Source organism: Setaria italica, chromosome VII (assembly GCF_000263155.2).
Source record: "Setaria italica strain Yugu1 chromosome VII, Setaria_italica_v2.0, whole genome shotgun sequence".
Classification (NCBI taxonomy): domain Eukaryota; kingdom Viridiplantae; phylum Streptophyta; class Magnoliopsida; order Poales; family Poaceae; genus Setaria; species Setaria italica.
The window spans coordinates 26639130-26657814 of NC_028456.1; the positions used below are offsets into that span (position 1 = coordinate 26639130).

The following is an 18685-nucleotide window of genomic DNA, read 5'->3' on the forward strand; positions in this document are numbered from 1 at the left end:
CAGATCTGAGCTTTGACGTCTTAACCGAAAGATCCCAATTAACTATTCATCACAAACTAGCCTATAAACAGGAAAGGAACAGATTGAGACATTAAATCCACTGTTCTTCAAGGACTATCCAGCTAGTGTTTGGTAGCTGCAATTAGCATCTTCAGGACTCCTAAGCGGCGGTTCTAAAGACTGGAACAGAACATAAAGGTTAAGGAGTACTATATCTGGAATTAACCGAAGCATCCAACAACGAGCCTGCTGGTTTCTGCAAAACAGGCTTGTGCAGTTTTTTTTTTCTTTCCAAGGTAATGGTCATACCCAGGCACGAAAATTTACATAAAATTAGTAGAGCTTTGCACACGTTAAGGTGGCTGCGGTGTTTAGTGATCAACCGAAAAGAGAACACTTTTGTACACTTGCAAAATTACAACTTGCTTAGTAGCCGATTATGAAATCATCTCCAGGTTGATCCATCCAACTGGCCAGACGTGGCATGTTTGGGAGCAAATATAAATTATAATTTTGCAGTGCCATGTTGACAAAGATTTAGTTAATTATACCAAGTACGGAAAATATTGTATAAAAGCAACTCGAGAAAGTGGCTGGCAATAAAGTTCAATTTGGCCAATCAACTTGTAGTGTTGGCCATGACAGCTTTGATCTACTATAATCAGATATCAATGCTCTGCTTTATTTCTGCAAGCTTTATCTGCATGCATATACTTTCATCTGCAGAAAAAAAAAACAAAAGGTATCTGGATCCACCATGCTTACGCAGGATCGGTTGTTTTTAACATGTTGAGTAGAAATATTACTCCTCATGCCCTAAGGATGTCAGAATTAACATTTCCATATGATCATATCTGTCATTTAATTTGCCATTTCTTAAATCCCAGAAGGCGACTTCTCTAATTTTCTAAAGATTAAGACTGAATTTTTAAAAACAGAAGTCAAAATTGTCAGCTAATTAGTGCTCCTCCCTCACTCCAATGCATGCATTCTTTTAGTAGCCCAACAACAGTCTTTTGTCTTTTGTACATGCTGGAAGCTCAGCGCACGAACTGAACCTGCAACTGAACGAACGCTTCATTTTCTGGAGGCAGTATCATTAATGCAGACAGGCAAACGTCATCTTCAGAAGATCCAAGCTTGCATCCTCCCTGCAATCACCAATATCAACTCCTCGATGCTCTTGTTTCTCTGTTCCCAAACACAACATCCACGTCATCTCCAACCGCCCCAACAGAACAGACGTGTCCGCAGCAGGAGCCTCTCCTGCGATCGCCGGTGGTTACAACGACACCGCCACCACGGTCGCCTGCAGAGCTTCGACGTCTGAACAGAAGACACCTCTGTTAACCGCCATCATAAACAACACTTCGAGCCGGCAAGGGAGAGATTAAAAAGAAGAAACCTGTTCTTCACCAGCCATAGGCCAGAGCCACGCGTCATGACGCCGGCGAGAAGTGCTCGTGTCCCAGGCCAGCAGGTAGCACGTACGCTCGGGGCGGACCGGGAAATGTTAATGGATGTACGGCCGGCGCCGACAGGATGATCTGCAGGCAGCACTTGTTTTGTCCGTCGCGATTTGTCATAAATCCAGCCTCGCCGATCACGGATGCCCCCAACCGCGCTACCAGCCGGGGCCCTCGATCAAGCCTGTCAGGCGATGCGTCTGAATTTCTTTTACTAGTGCCTTTGCTTCCTTGCTCCTTCCTCGTGCCCACTTCACCCGTCCCGCCCCGCCATTGTTTATAGCTTCTCCGCCCCCACAACTCGCCGACGCCTCCTCGTCTCTGTATATATATAAGTAGCCACGGGTCACGAGCTTGCAGTGGCAGTGTAGGCGTGTGTGGCCGAGAACGCAGCTTGCCAGTTGATAGCACAGATCCCCGTGAGTCGTGAGTGTTCGTGACCACCGTCCACCGAGGAGTCGAGAGATGGCGTCGAGCGAGCTGCCGTCGGATGCGTTCGCGTTCCCGTGCCGCGAGGACGGCTCGTCGTCGGCGCTGTCGCCGCCGGTCGTGATCTCGGTGCTGGCGTCCATCCTGGACCGGCACATCGCCCGCAACGAGCGGGCCTTGGCGCCCGGGAGCGACCGCGAGGTGGCGGCATCGGGTGACGACGACGACTCGGCGGCGACGAGGAGGCGGGTGCGGGCGTTCGACGGCGGAACGGAGCTGGACATGAGCCTGCGCGCGTTCCTGGAGCGCTTCTCCCGGTACGCGCAGGTCTCGCCGGCGGTGTACGTGGTGGCGTACGCGTACCTTGACCGGCTCCGGCGCGGGGACGCCGGCGTCCGCGTCGTGCGCGCCAACGCGCAGCGCCTGCTCACCGCAGCCATCCTCGTGGCGTCCAAGTTCGTGGAGGACCGCAACTACAGCAACTCCTACTTCGCGGCGGTGGGCGGGCTCGGCGCGGCGGAGCTCGGCGCGCTGGAGCTCGACTTCCTCTTCCTGATGCAGTTCCGGCTCAACGTGTGCGCCAGCGTGTTCCAGAGCTACTGCCGCCACCTGGAGCGGGAGGTCAGCCACGGCGGCGGGTACCGGGTGGAGCAAGGCCTCGAGAAGGCGCTCGTCTGCGCGGGGGAAGCGCGGGGGCAGCGACGGCAGGCGGCGGCGGCCTAGTGAAATTCAGAGCAGGAGGAAGCTGTACGGCTCGAATTCTGCGACCGCGAGAAGCTTCGCATTGCCGGGGCATCTCAGCGTGATTCGTCGCCGGCAACCGAGCAGGATCGGAGCTGCACGGATTGATCGCCGGCGCGTCCACAGCCCACAGGCACGCTGATAGAGATGGTGTCGGTGCCCAAAGGGCACAAGGATGTACATAGCACAATCATGGCTTGCCTACGAGTTAGACTTGCAAGCATTGTACTCCTCGATCGAAGAAAAAGAAAGGGTATCCGAGGAGGAAACGTAAAATAACTTCTCAATCTTTCTTGGAAGAAGAACATCAATTGCTTTTGACACAATCATAAACATTTGTTTCCAGCAGCTAACAGAACCGATTGGGACGGGCTGTTTGACAGAGAAATTCAGATTAACACCAGCAGGGACCAGCCGCTTTGCCACTGCTTTACCGCAACTCACGGGCCACGGCTCATCAAAGGCCATATTGCCAACCGACGGGGCCGATTGATTCCACATCAGACGCGGAAAAGAGCGGCAAAAATTATAGTTATATTTGCATGATGCAATCGTGTTGTCGGTGCGACATCGCCGTCAGCTAACTTTGCAGATCATAAAAGGCACAGCAGGGCGCATCCCGCACGCTGCAGCAACCCCAGCTGCCCCGCCCCCACCGGGATACGGCCGCATACGGAAAAGGACGCGCCTCCTCCATTCACTTGCACGATCAGAGTAGTGACGAAGCAGATGTAGTGAAGCTGATGCCCCTGGTCCATGCAGACATGGTAACACATGGCCAAAATTACTCAGGGTCAGATGACGGTGATGACAAGACTTCAGTGAAGCTTGAAATATGACAAATTGATGATGAACAAATGTCTCCTGTATGTATAGAGGGGAAATTCAGTCAGAAGCACCACTAGCATGTACAGTGTTACAAAAAAAGAAAAAGAAAAAATATTTACTCAGACTCAGGCTTGCTTCCAAGTTCCAACAATTGATTATGGATAACGAGGTGAAACCGTGAAAGTGAAACTTGTGTTTACCACTCTGTTACCCATCTTCACCAGTTCCTCCATAATTATTTTTTGTTCACATGGTACGCAGATGGGGAATTCTTATGGAAATTTTCTCCTGTTTGTCTTCTCAGCTTGTATAGGTTGTAAGAGAAAATGTTGCTATAGCTTCTCTTGCGAATTACCAAAAAAGTAAAAACCTATCTAAGGCTGTTGATTACTTGGTTTGAGCCTAGCTCGTAATTTGGGACCATTCATTCAATAAGCCTTTCTGCTTCCAATATTGTCTTTGTTTCACCAAATATTCCAGAGACATGTAGAAAAGGAGCAAACAAATCACATGGTATCCAAAGTTATCTGATGCTGTGCATACTGCACCCAAAAGTTCAAATGAGAGATAACAAGCAATGCTTTGAACATTCTCTACTAGTTGAAATATGGAAGGCACACAAACAGTACTAGGTTCAGGCACAACATCAATAATGACTCAAGTGACATTCATCTGCTCAAAGATTAAACACGACTAAGAAATAAATATGAAACACACCACAAAAGCGCACCTGGGATTTATGTTGGCAAAGTCGACCAAGTTACTTTCACTGAGATTGAGGTGAACTCAAACATTACTTGTCGACCTGCACATCCATGTTGGTTTGCTTCAAAGGAAATATAGCGTTCAACACCATCTCTGGAGCCATTTTGTCCTACTCTGAACTTCAAATGCATCCAGGTATCCATCACTACAGCAACCACATATCTTCTTAAGCTACATGGCTCGCCAATATCACCATGAAAGTCGAATTTCTTCATATTAGTCATTGACGGAAACAAACGAACTGAGAGACAAATGGAAACTGTTCTGCAGTTCTGATATGACAACTTCTATAGTGGCCTCAACTGCTCTGTAAATGAGGGCTAAAGTGATATCAACCGCACCATAATCACCTTTAATGAGATTTGTGAATGGCCAGCAAGGTGCGCCTAGTTCGCAATAGCCTACTGCTCCATCAATTAGCTGAAGATCATCTTCTTCTTGATCTCCATTTTTTATCCTCATGTCAAACTCAAATAGCACAGATGCACACAGTGAGATGGCTCGTTTAGGGCCAGTCATTTCAATGAGAGAACCCTACAAGATTATTACGGTTACTATTCGGTAGCTCCTCAAAGAAAAGTGAATTATCTAAAACTAGCTACTTAGCTTTCTACTCTAAAAAAAAGGTAATTTGAGTATATTTTCCAGTCATAACAAGATTATTATGGTTGCACATGAAATCGCCAAGAAGTATATTTTCCAGTCATAACACCAAAGGTGTACTAAAACAGATACTTACGCAAATAACTAGGAAAAAACTGCAACAATAACAACAAACTAATCCTATGTTTTATTTGTTAAGTAATAACTAAGTGCATCGAAAACAAAATTGAAAACTAAATAATAAAATATTTGTTTTATATACCAACATGCATTTAAATGGTTACAGCACTCCACCCTTCATCCCAGCTTATAACTTATTTATGGAAAATCGTGTAGTATACCATCAGATTTTAATGCAATTGTTCCATGCATACGATGATACTGTTTTATATTGAAGAATGAACATAATACTTAATACAATAGCACATAAGTACAGATGCACACCTGTTGCATTAAAATGGGCTCATCCCTGCTTCGATTCACAATATAATAAGCAATGAATCACGATAATCCCGCACTGCTATGTAACCATATAATTGTACTGAACCTCTGTTGATGGGGATTTTAGCCAACTTTAATGAGAAATTTGCATCATGCGACTTGGTGAATGCAAAATGCACTTTTCTCAAGTAGGCTGACAATTTGTAGGCTCAGATAACGCCATTGGCTCCAACTGAGCTTCACGATTATTAAATATAAGATTGGAACAAATAATTAATGCATTAGAAAATACTTTAAACCATTGTGTAACCAAAAGTCTCAAGTCATGCATGCCAAAATGTTTAGTAAAACCTCTAGTAGGAGTCACAATTCATGTCTAGATGCAAAAAAATCACATAAACAACATCCATTCTTACTATTACATACACACTCTGCTAAACCAGCTATCATAGATTACCTAGCCTTTCTTTTCTCTATTCGGTGCTTGTATACACAAGTGGCAATATTGTATATGCATCCCTTATATGGTAGAGCCAATTATTCGGCTTTTTTTTAACTGACAAGCTCGTGATAATAAAATGTTCTTATTTGATGAACTACACCTCTCAGATTATATAACTTCATAAACTAAATAATACAATCGTGCAGCTTTAGGAGTGACCACAGCAAAGCTTCTCACAGCGCAACGGTAGAGCGACAAAACTCCAGGCTTCAGTGAGCCCTCGTAACCAGCCTGGGATCGAAGCCAAGGTACTCTTCTTTAAGATGAAATCAGAGGCCCCTCTAGTTGAGTTTTTTTATTATTACTTTATTAGGAATGACCACACTTGCACAAGAGAACTCAACACTTAACTTACTAAACTTTGGTACTGGATACTTCAACTTTTTTGGTGGCCACCATACCACCCTCTATTAAAAAATTCATATCCAATGCTTATGATAGCTTAAAGCCTTTTGGGCTTCATGACTTACGGTTAGTTTATGAGTGAAAGGCATCTAGATTTATAGGACTGTAAGTTAGTTTCAAGATCCTAACCATACCTAAGTCGTCAAAAAGTTTCTATCCTGACAATTCAGATGACATATGGATTGTTCTAGTGAAATATCTTACTCAAACTATTTCACAAGATCTCTAGAAAATTTCAAATATACATTTGCATATTTCTACACAAAATAATGCAACTATTACCTATAGTTTCTTACATAACTATAACAATGCACAAAGTGTCCTAACAGTGAAATGGACCAAATTACAAAAGAGATTTGTATAACTTACTCTCACAACGGTCTGTAATACGATATTGTGTTAGAAAGCCATGGTTTCTTTTGTATATAAACCCATCACGGTGACTTGTGTTCTCAATGATACACGCGGGCCAAACATCATCTTCAGGATGGCTACCAGTGACCTCCTCGATTGCCCCACTTGGCTTTGCCCTATCCATCCCTTGGCTGACGGCAAAATGTTCGTCTGGAGTATAATTTGTGGTGTAGAGGGTGGTGCCATGGCTTATTCCACTTCTGATCACTTTTTAATCCCATGCTTCTTGTCATGATCCAGGATCCACAAGAAAACCCTTATCACTAAATGGGTATAAAATGGTAAGTCCTAGCAGTCAGGTCAATAAAGATATAGACTATCATCTGTCAGGATTGAACTTGTAATAGTACTGTTCTGCACCCCCTCGGACTCTAAAAATCGTACTGTTCTGCAAGTTTGGTTTCCAATTCTGATACTATATTAAATCTAAAAAATAATAACTTCCAATAAATATGAATTCCTGCCTTCAATGTAAGAACAATAATACTTCTCCCAATAAGAATAAAGCTCAGCCAAAACTCAAAGTTGACCCTAATCCAGGTAAATAAAAATCGCCACAAGCATGATTCTGATTATACATGTACGGAAGTAACCAACAGAAGGGGAAAAGCACACCGGGAAACACGATCCAAATGCCGCCATAAGTGGTGCATCTAAACTCCCAAGTGCTGGAGGCCACCAGCGAGACGGAGAAGAGGCGATGGAATGCGAGGAGAGGCCGAGAGGGCACAAAGTGTGGCTGGGGAGCGGCGGCGCGGTAGAGCTGGAAAACCGCCAACAATTGGCCGGTCGATTGGATGGTGGGGACTGATGAGAGCAGGAGGGGAAATTAGGGGTGTTTGCACCTGTCACATCGAATGTTTGAATACTAATTAGAAATATTAAATATAGCCTAATTATAAAAATAATTGCACGGATGGAGTCTAATTCGCAAGATGAATCTATTAAGCCTAATTAGTCCATGATTTGATAATGCGATGCTATAGTAACCATTTGCTAATGATGGATTAATTTTTTTTGAGGGAACATGCTAATGATGAATTAATTAGCTTTAATAGATTCGTCTCGCGAATTAGACTTCATCTGTGCAATTACATATGTGCAATTAGTTTTATAATTAGCTCATATCCTCCTAATTAGCATCCAAACATCCGATATGAACTTTGCATCTTGTATCCAAATATCTTTTTAGATTTGGAGAAGGGTGTTTTCCCCCTATGCGCTACGCACGCAGTATCCGGTCCGGGTTTGCCCGTTGCCCGTATCGCCACATATCACGTGGCCCGGCGGCGCGCACAGCCACAGCGGGAGGAGACCGTACATAAGGGATCAGGCCGACGAGTCGCGGGATTCTCTATGGCTTCCGGAAGCCCGTAGAGTTTGAGATTAGCATCTGTCAGGCATAAGCAGAGGAAGGAACTCATTCAGTTCGACAGAGTTAAGACAGAGCAATCCGGCGGCCTTTACAGCGTTTCAGCGACTTTGCGGATGCCGTCCGTCCATCATCCGACGTCTGTCATCCATTCACCTCGCTGGAGCTGTTTACTTCTATTTGCAGACGTGGAACAGTTACCCAGCTGTAAAAGCTATTTTACATTCAGTTAATCCTAGAACTTGTTATTTAGCTGTAGTCAGCGGTCTGTAAGGGGATATCGAAGATCTGAAACCCTAATATTATCTCTAGAGTAGCAGTAGCAGTAGTAATCGCGGCCACCATGGTTGGTGTATGTATATGAACTTGGTTATCTATTGAGTACTGCTGTTGATTTCTCTGAAACCCTTGTTCTTCCTGTTCGTTCTTGGTTTGATTTCCCGTTTTCCCTTCTCCATTCCGATTGGGATCCCTCTGATCCTGACAGTATCTTTGTTGTGTGGAAACGGCGTGCCAGGTTTCAGCTACTTGTCATTTGGTTGGGTTGCTCTCCCTATTTTCATGGCGGCACCCAGAAATCAGGTTTCACACATCGATGAGATTTGCAGCTCTAGTGCATACACAATACGTCAGAAGAATGACAGTTCGATTACGAGGAATCACCATTCCATTCCTATATGCAGAGCAGAGGGCCAATCATGGAAACTGCTAACCCACTCACATGACAGACAAGTGAAGATTTACCAATCCATGTCCCTAAACCGATGCATGCTTAAAATGCCCGCATGGGCCAGCGAGCCAGACCGAAAGTTCATTTCAATCCATAGGATCAGCATTCAACACCATCACAACAGACAAATGAAGATTCCCGTATGAGACCACATCATATCGGACTGAGCAGTTTGATCAGAGATCAGCCAACAACAACACCAGATACTACAAGAACCAATGAGCACTACGTAGGTATACGCTGAGGCTCACCACGCCAAGTAGATTTTATTCCATTTTGCAGCGAAGTAGAGTAAAAAAAAAGCAAGAAAAAGGTACCATCCGTTCTGCATAGTTATCAAGCACAACAAAACTGAAGATCAAATGGACTCTGTGCATAAGTTTCTTCAACATGACGACATCCAATAGATCCAGACAATGAGACAAGTTCTGAGAGAACTGGAAGCAATATTGTACAACTAGCATTGACTTGGTATTACTTGAAGCACTGCAACGGACAGACATTTCGCTATCAGTTATAACACACACGAGGAATGAGCGAACGGTATGATATGAGTATATGACACTAAAACACAATAAGAAATAAGAAAAATTTTCTGTATAATACTTTTAGCATCATGGTAACGAGTTTCCATTCCCTTCTCTGATAAGCTAACAACCCAAATTTGTAAGTTGGTCCGATTATGATCCCGTTTGGAACATCGTTGCCCGCTCGGTGCGGCAGCCGGCCGCCAAAAATCCCACCGAACGGGCTGCAGCGCCCGTGCGGTAGCGCCCCGCACCGCCGCCTCCTACGGCACCTCCCTCCCTCCGGGAGTCCTGCTGATCAACTGTAATCTAATACAGTTATCATCACAATTCAGCACTTTAGCGTATAATTTGATAAGAAAAGATTTTCACCTCAACGCAGCGAAGTAGTGCTCATCCACTAACAAGATGGTCTAAACACCTGAAGATCTATACCTGCATGATGTAAACAAGGCTGAGTACACACAATATTTACTAAGTAATTATATGCATTTCAGGATATGGATAAGGAAAGAGGTTTACATGTATAATCCTAAGCTTAAAACATCTCTCATATGCAAGGTGAATTTAGAAAGGTAAGTTCTGTAAAGACTCTCTAAAAAGTATTTTGGAATTAAACATGTTTATGGCCATATATATGTCCAACAAACTCCAATTCTTACATGGATCTCGCACTGAGCTATGGCGAACAAGGTGGACCGATCCGCGTCGTACTTAAATGCATAATCACCAAAGCTAGTAAAAGAGGAATGCAAGTAAAGTGTCGTATATGCTTTCAGAAATATTTGCATCCTTATTGGTTCGACTTAGCACCACAAGGAACATTACCATCTCGATTGACCTCGAAACGAATGTACGATTCTAGCGACCTTAGTGATCCTATGCACTTCAACTCTATTCCAAACATGCATGATATTACAACTCTATAGGGAATTAAAGGTCAGCTTGGCCGGGTTAATTCTAAATCTTTTGGAGATGATAATTTTTTCGAAAAGACTGCACGAGTTTTCGGAAAACACGGTAGCCAAGTTCTTGATGCTAAAAGGAGCGCGGGGAGAGCCCTACACCGACCTTCCGGGGCGCAGTGCCACCTCGGAGAGATTGATGCACTCAGCAATGGTGTTGCTGATGCGATCAAGCCTCGCGATTAGATCGGAAGGCGTGGGTGGGCGGGTTGCCGCGGAAGGTGTGGGTGGGCGGGTTGCCGCGAGGATGTGTGGAACCCTCTCTGAGAGAGAGATCGTCGACCTGCTGGGCAAGCGATGTGATGATCCTCGGGTGAAGACCTTGCTCCGTTGAAGCAAATCCGACGGATGCCGAGCTGGCGGCGGACGCCGAGTTGGCTAAGGAGGCGGTGGAGTCGGAGTCCATCGGCATGCTCCCGAAGCAGAGCTGGATCGGATTGGATCGGATTGGCGAGGAAGTCATTAATGCTCTCGGGGAAGATGACGTTGGAACGGGATTGTAACGACCTAGATTTAAATCAGCCGAGTTTAATCTTAAGACAAGTTCCCTGATCTGGTCAACTCAAACTCCTTTAGCCATTATGGCTAAGTCTGGAAAATCAGTCTGATCTCACGCCTTAGGGCGGACTTATCCTTGGTAAGTTGAGCAGAGCGTCCAGAAATTCCTTTATCGAAGTTGGAGAACGAAGTCCCTGCTACAACTTTATTAATTGGACCTTGGTCCAATTCATCTACGGAACTCCCCAAATCTACAGTTCAAATCAGCCCCAACCTCTGAAACCCAGCAAACCGCCGTTTTTTTCTAAGTCCCGATACCAGTGTTCCTCCAAACTTTGGAGCTTTGGATCTCCGAATCCGCTGCATTTTTGGACTCGGTCCAATTACAAGAGTTGGGCCTTGGCCTGAGTTCTACAACTCTTGTTAAGGCAATCGAAGTGGTGCAGTTCGGAAATTGGGAGAGCAAGAGACTGGAAGATGGACCCAGAAAAGGATCCCGCGGATCTATTGGGCAAAGAGTGCCAGAGCACGCGTGCGCCCTGTTTCAGAGCCCCCCCACCGCGTGGCGTGACCTCACCGGCGAGCGCCGCCTCGCCCAGTCGCCGGCCGTGACAAGATGGATCAGCGCGCCTCTTCCCAATCGCGCGCAAAAGAGCCCTGCAGACTCTCCGCCTCATCTCGTCTTGCCCGAGACCTTGCCAGCCGCGCTAGGCGCCCTGCCGCCGCTGCGACCGAAGATTGGCCGCTGCCGTGCCAGTCCGCCTCGCCTCCCACGCGCATCTCCTCACCAAGATCCCCGACCGTGCCCCAACGCCTTCCGGCTTTTCCGTCGTACCTCAGTCGCGCTGCCCACGCCCCCCCCCTCCCCCCCCCCCCCGCGACGATACCGTCTTCGCCAACCACCGCGCAGGCAGTGACAACTCTTTTCCCCTGCCTCGCCAGTAGCGTGCCACGGCAAAGCCGCTAGTCCCGCGCTTGATAGCATCGCCGCTCGCCCTGTCACCTCGCCTACAGCGCCATCACCTGCAGTACCCTTCCCTCCCTCCTGTCCGCCGATACCGAGTCGCCGCAACCAATCCGTCGCTTGACGCGACCAGACGCGCGCTCGACCTCGCAATTCCTTCCGTCCGGCAAAACCGCGCCTGCATAGCACTATCTTCAGTGCCCAATGCCGTAAGACCCTGTCCCCGAAGCTCCACTTCGCCGGCCAATGGAGACGCCGACCAATCGCCGCCACGGCAGAGCACTCCATTCTCTCTTGATCTTATCCTCGCACCGCTCGAACTCCTTCACTTCCGCGCAACTATAAAAAGGGGTACCGAAGCCTCTTACCGGAGTTCCCTTTGCCACCATCACCCTTGCCGCCCTTGATTGCTCGTTCTTCTCCAGCGCACTCGTCGCCGCACACTATTCTGTTTCGTACCCAAGCGCTGCCGCATAACCTCTTTGAGGAACTCCCCCTCTCCGCTCAACACCCGCCTTTCCAATCCCACCAGCCGCTTGCTTCCTTCGCGCGGTGCTAGAGCGTGCTTGTTGCCCTCAAGAAGCGCCGCCGCCGCCAAAAACTTAGTGCCTTTCGTTGTTTCGCCTGAGCTTGCTTCTTCCCGACCCCAAGTTTTCATCGGTAGGACCAAGGTAAGCTGCCGACCCCTTTCCGTTTCGCCCGACCCCGGTTCGATTCACCCGACCCCTATCTGTTTCGCCCGACCCTTGTCCGCCTCACCCAAGGGCTCGGCTGCATCCTTTTCTTCTGACCAAGGGTATCTGTGTAAAATTTTGGGGACTTCTCTGTGTTAAGTCTGATGATCCCGGTACAGTTATTCCTTAGGTCTAAGGGTCAGATCGTAAGTTTTTCCCGATCCGACCCTTTTATCTTGTTCTAAATCAACAGAAGCTTGAGAAATACATCTTAAATCGAAGAAAAATTAGAAAAATGTGAAATCACTTGGGTTGGAATCCTCTTTCTGAGTAGAATCCAATAAAATGGGTTCCACACCTTTCTTGTAATTTTGCTACAGTTTCTGGGCTAAACCTTGCAAGTGTTGTTGAAATAACCGTCTAAGTGTTTGACCCTTGCATTTGCATTCCATGTAGAGCTAAACCTCGCTGACGGCACATACGAGCTGCACTTGGTGCCGGAAGATGGAGTTGTAGCCGAGCTGCCGCCTGCAGGAGCTGAAGCCGAGAACGCCGAAGATCAGTTCGCTCCCACCCCGCTCGAAGGCAAGCCTCGGAGTATAACCCAGTCTTTCTAAACTTGTGCATGCCTTCATTTAAATGTATGTGCATTTACGTTACAGGAGTTGTTTGAAACCATAGATACATGATTTAGTTCCCTTGATCTGAACACTAGTATGATAGTCCGAGTAGTTGCAGTGCTTAACAAGACTCGGTAAAAGTCGAGTCATTCCCTGTCACTCGTGAGTTATAGGAGTTGCTTGTTCTCCTTATCACCACTATAAGGACGGTGGACGGGGCAGGGCCTTATGAACTATTTTGGTGGTTGGTGGATTGCCCCGTCTGTCTACATAAAATTTGATTAAGGTCGGAAAGTGTTGGTGTTCGTGATCAAGTGTTTGAAAGTACTAATCTCATACCTAGTATGGGATGGGGAAGCCTAGTACCTGATTGAACTAGGGCATGGCTTATACCCCTGCTGTCCCTGGAACGAGGTTCTCATGGTGCATCATGTGGGTGCAAGTGCGGTCACAGTACGACAAGAGGTCGGGACTGTGGAGCATTGCATGCCAAGGGAAGTTTGGACCTGACAAGTGCCTGGGAATTGATGGGGACGGCCGACACAGGAAGCGACCCTCTGTGGTGCGCGGATGTCGTGAGATTAGGTTCGCCATGCATGGTTAAGAAATTTGAATCGATTCGTCTGCCTCTCACAGTTTGGGACTTCTTGATCACTATAGTACACTGAGTAAAGATGGAACATAATGATGATGTGAACCTTGATGCTTGTTCTTAAAATTGTTTGGAAACTATGTTGGCTTAGCATAAGTTGCTAATGTAGACTGGTTAATGAATTTAGAACCTAAGCTAAAATATTGAAAGTAAGGACTCGCTTTTGGAAAAAACAAACCCCTCAGCCAAAGAGCCTTGCATGTCTAGAAGTTGGTGGAGTAGATCCCACCGGTCGGTTAAGTCTTGTTGAACTTAGCAGCTCAGCCTTGCTTGTGGCACATCTTTCAGGTGATGTTGAAGCTCCTGAGTTTGCTGCTATTGGCACTTGACGTCCCCAGTTTCCTCCTGGGTGGACGGTCGAGTGGGATCCCTCCTCGGACGGCGAGGATAGGGACTAGTGATGTCAGGATCGGCCTCATCCGCGACATCCGACCCCGGCGCTAGCTCCCGCTAGTTTATCTTTTCCGCTGCTTATGAACTTTGTAAAACTTTGAGGAATTTCGAACCTGAGTTGAAAAATTAATGTATTTGTTTAAGTTGGATGATCTGTTGTATTCTCTAGAACCACTCACCTTCGTGTGAGCTCTGCTAATCCGGTCCTGTAAAGTGGTTCTATCGGATAAAATCCGACGGACTGCCGAGTTAACTTGGTTAAAGCATAAGACCGCGTGTCAGGCAACTTATTGTGCTTTAGCTAAGCTTCCGAGCGGTTCCGCCTCAGGGATGCCATCGAGCTCGTTGGGTAGGATCTCACGATCACCCCTACCTGGCGCACCAACTGTCGGATTTAGTGACCGGCGGTCCACCAGGGGGTTACCCAAGTGGTCGGGCGGGCCATATGTCAGGGTCGACTAGTATCCTGATCGGTGGGGACCCGTGATAGCCACGACCCTAATTAATGATATTTTGCTACGGCGTGTTGTTCTTAGTTTGGAAGTAAAACCTAAGGTTCACGGCCATTTTCTTTGTCCAATACGTTGATCTAAGAATGAGCTATGACGGTGACAAACACGGTGGACCAATCCGCGTCGCACTGTTCCTACGGAACGGAATAGTAGGATCGTATTTATAGGGACCGTGCCATCCTTGCGAAAAGGAAGGTGAATAGCTAAAGAAGGCAAGTGTAGGAGCGCACGCGCTTAAATAACTAGTGGTTAACCGCCATTTGATGTGTCCATCTTGACCTTCTCAAGGACCAGTGATTTTTGGATATTTCTTTCGCCGATTACTGCGGAAGAATTATTTTCCTCCAAGCACTCCACGATTCTTAGGCTGACAGGTGTGTCCATGACGACTGGGCCGGGGGACTTAACCACCCCTAATTTCCTTGCCATGTGTCACTAGCTTAACCAGCGGAAGAAACAGACGCTGCCAAAGAGCTTATATATATAAATGGCAAACACTCCGATTAAGCAGTTGACAAGGTTTGCTGCAACTGTGACCACGAGAGGCGTTCGCCGGCCACACCTCGCGCGACACCATCGCGACCAGCGAATCTGTCGGGTCGCGCGGCTATGTGTGAATCCTCCTCTCTGGTACGTGCATGCGCATGCAGTTCGCACAGCACATCGATTTGATCTTCTCCCTCACCACACAAGTTTTCCATGACCAGATGCCGCCGTCCCCGTCACCGCCGCGGCCGCCGGGGCAGCCACCGGAGTACAAGCACTTCTGCCGAGTATGCAACAAGGGGTTCACGTGCGGCAGCGCGCTCGGCGGCCACATGAGAGCCCACGGCGCCAGCGACGCCGACGGGTTCGGCGCCGACGACGACTCCCTCGGCGACGAGGCCTCCGCGCGGTGCCGCGCCTCGGAGGATCGGTGGGACGCGGTGGGGACATCGGCGACGCACGCGTACGCGCTCCGGGCGAATCCGAACCGGCTGATCAGGAGCTGCCAGGTGTGCAAGAACTGCGGGAAGGAATTCACGTCGTGGGAGCTTTTTCTTCAGCATGGCAAGTGCAACTCCGAGGACGAGGGGGAAGAGTTGGCGGACGGGTGGGGCTCCATGCGTTCGTCGTCGCCTCCGTCTGACGCCGACGGCGAGGAGGATCCGGCTGTGGCGACCGCTTGGTCGAAAGGGAAGCGTTCCCGCCGTGTCAAATTGATGATCGGGGGAGAGGACCATTCATCCGTGGTGCCGTCTCGGCGGGACACGTCCAGAGAGGAGGAAGATCTCGCCAATTGCCTTGTCATGCTCTCGTCCTCCAACGTTAAGCAACCAACCGTCGTCGTCGAGACTGGTCAGGAGGAGCCGTGTGCCTCGGCTGCAAAAGAGGGTGATGGAGGACCACCACTACAATTGCAGCCAATCTCATTTTTCGTGCCAGCTTCAGAGCCAGTTGTGGCATTGCCCTCAGCGGTGGCGGTGACACCCCAGTACATCTCGCCCGCATCACGCAATGTGTTCGAGTGCAAAGCCTGCAAGAAGGTGTTCACCTCGCACCAAGCTCTCGGCGGGCACCGGGCCAGCCATAAAAAAGTAAAGGGTTGTTTTGCCGCTAAGTTTGAGAGCAAAGCGAATGAGCCAACGCGTCTCTTAGTCACCGGTGATCCCAACAATGTCACTGGCAAGCGAGCCACTGTGGATGAAACCAATGCAGGCGTAAGCACGGATGCTAAGGCAAGTGTTTACACTGCTACCACTAATGCTGACACCAATGCAGGGACAAGCGAGGCAGCGGCATCACTGTCCATGGCCATCGGACACAATCCACCCGTCACCATGCTCACCACCGCATCATCATGTAAGAAGAACACCAAGATGCACGAATGCTCAGTGTGCCACCGCTTGTTCACCTCCGGGCAGGCGCTCGGAGGTCACAAGCGATGCCACTGGCTCACCTCGAGCACGGCGGACCCCTGCAACACGGTGGCTAACATGATCCCACCCCTAACCGAAGACCTCGTCGGTGTAGTCCGGCACCAGCTTTCCCTCCGACCTATGGTGGACGCGCCGGAGCCGGTGCTCGACCTCACCATGGCAGCGATCCCATCAGGACTAGCTGCTGCCACGGCGCGACCCGAGGCCGGAGGCAACTCTTTCCGACTCGACGCGTTAGCGCCGGTACACTTACAGCCATTGGCCGTCGCAGTGCCTAGCACCGCCAGCCACCGGAAGAAGACTACAGCTACAAGCAGCCACCACGGCATCGACACGGTGGCAGAGGAGGACGAGGCCGACAGCACCACAGCCAAGAGAGCTAAGCTTAGCGACCTCAAGGACGTGGTGAGCATGGACGGGGAGCCAACGGGGCCGTGGCTGCAGGTTGGCATTGGCGGTTCCTCGTCGGCCGGAGGTGATGACAAGAGCCGGGAGTCATCTATTAATTAATTAAACACTTAGTACCGTACATACTATTCTATTAACTACTAACTCTAACCCAGAGCATGCATGTGTAATCTGTGAGTATATTGTTCCCGTTGTGTAAGTGATTTATTTTTCTTTTATGAATCATCAGTCTACTTTCAGCATTGCATGGAAACAAGATTTCTAAACGACGAAACCTACACCGTAGACTATTCGCCCACGTTGTCTCAAACTCTTATCTGAGCCATCCGATCTCGCAGCGTTGTTTTCACTTTCCACCTCCTCCGTCGTCCTCGGGAGGCTCCACATTGCATAGTCAAGCTGCAACGTACCGATACAAAAGACAACTAAAAGCTACGGAGTACAGTCCTGGATTAGTGGGCAGACTGCTACTCCCTCCGTTCCAAATTACAATTCGTTTTGATATTGTTAAATACATAATTTTTTATTACATATCTAACATAGTATATATCTAGATGCACATGTAAAGTTATATACCTAGAAAAGTCAAAACGAATAATAATTTGGAACGGAGGGAATATTAAACTTTGGACTTTGCACTAGCGCGTCACCCAAAATGGCACGAGTGAGCAGACAACTCCAACTGAAAGCTGCTTATACAGCTGCCATAGTTATGCGTTTTCCATCAATTTCTGAACGGCGAGTACATTGCTTGGAGTGTAGACTCGAGTGAGCAGACAACTCCAACTGAAAGCTGCTTATAGAGCTGCCATAGTTATGCGTTTTCCATTAATTTCTGAACGGCGAGTACATTGCTTGGAGTAGACTAGTACTAGGTACAAGTCGATAAAGTAATAAAATAGAAAGAAAAATGTAATAAAAAAACATTACGTTGCCGGGACTCGAACCCGGGTCTGGGTATAAGTCGATAAAGTAATTAAATAGAAAGGAAAAATGTAATAAAAAAAACTTTCCGTTGCGAGGACTCAAACCCAGGTCTCTCAGGTGAGAGCCAAATATCCTAACCAGCTAGACTGCAATGGATTTCTGCCAAAAGCATTCAACTATAGTCATATCTCAAATCTGCAGATAAGTTCGAAAACAAAAAATAAATACGTATCAGATTGGAGCTAGTAACCAATCCCAGCGTGGCAGTACTAAAAAAAGGATGCTCGCCCAACTCAAGTGCATGTGCTGCATTTTCCTTCGATTTTGTAAATGGGCGAGTGCATCGCTTGGAGTAGACTGGTATTGGTGCGAGCTTATCTGCTGCTACTATGCTGCGTTAAGCCTTAAACATCGTGATCCCACAGCGTTCTGCCTGCTGCAACGCTGGCGTGCGCAAGCCAGCCCAGGCGCCCTTGACGCCCCGTGATCCGGTGGCTTGCTGCCCAGTTGCCACTCGCTGTTGCGAAACTGTAACGCGCGTTTGTTGCTCGGTGCGCGCGCGTCGCGCGGCGGGCCGGGTGACCATGGCTGGGGACCCCGAGACCGTCACCGCTGGACCGGCCCATTTGATGCTGGCTTCATCACCCGACCCAATAACTCTTGGCGGTTTTGGCCCGTCATTGTCGGACATTCAACAGCAGCATGTTTTCAATCGTATAATCAATCGTATGGAGTAGTGCTCTGCTTGTTATTCGGCCCACTCTAGACGAGCTCAGAACCTCAGAGAGTATGCTGCACAATCTTCAGCAGGCTACCGTAGTTCGCGCCTGCCGCCCCGTAACCTGACGGCGAGCTCCATTGTCGGCAGAGGACTCGCATCCGTTGAGCCAAGCAACGCATGGCTAGTAACGGACTAACGGCGATTCTCTC

At 48.1% G+C, this 18685-nt stretch overlaps 2 protein-coding genes and 1 pseudogene across 2 annotated transcripts; 2 read left to right on the top strand and 1 right to left on the bottom strand.

The window, feature by feature from the left end:
* Nucleotides 1-1467: 1467 nt before the first annotated feature.
* On the top strand, nucleotides 1468-2984 carry LOC101768613 (cyclin-P2-1). The gene has a single exon (XM_004976390.4). The coding sequence runs from the start codon at nucleotides 1932-1934 to the stop codon at nucleotides 2616-2618; it is 687 nt and encodes a 228-aa protein (XP_004976447.1). The 5' UTR covers nucleotides 1468-1931; the 3' UTR covers nucleotides 2619-2984.
* A 1217-nt stretch (nucleotides 2985-4201) lies between these two features.
* Nucleotides 4202-6718, bottom strand: LOC101761572 (annotated as a pseudogene).
* An 8490-nt stretch (nucleotides 6719-15208) lies between these two features.
* Nucleotides 15209-16930, top strand: LOC101762393. The gene has a single exon (XM_004978113.1). The coding sequence runs from the start codon at nucleotides 15209-15211 to the stop codon at nucleotides 16928-16930; it is 1722 nt and encodes a 573-aa protein (XP_004978170.1).
* The last annotated feature ends 1755 nt before the right edge of the window (nucleotides 16931-18685 follow it).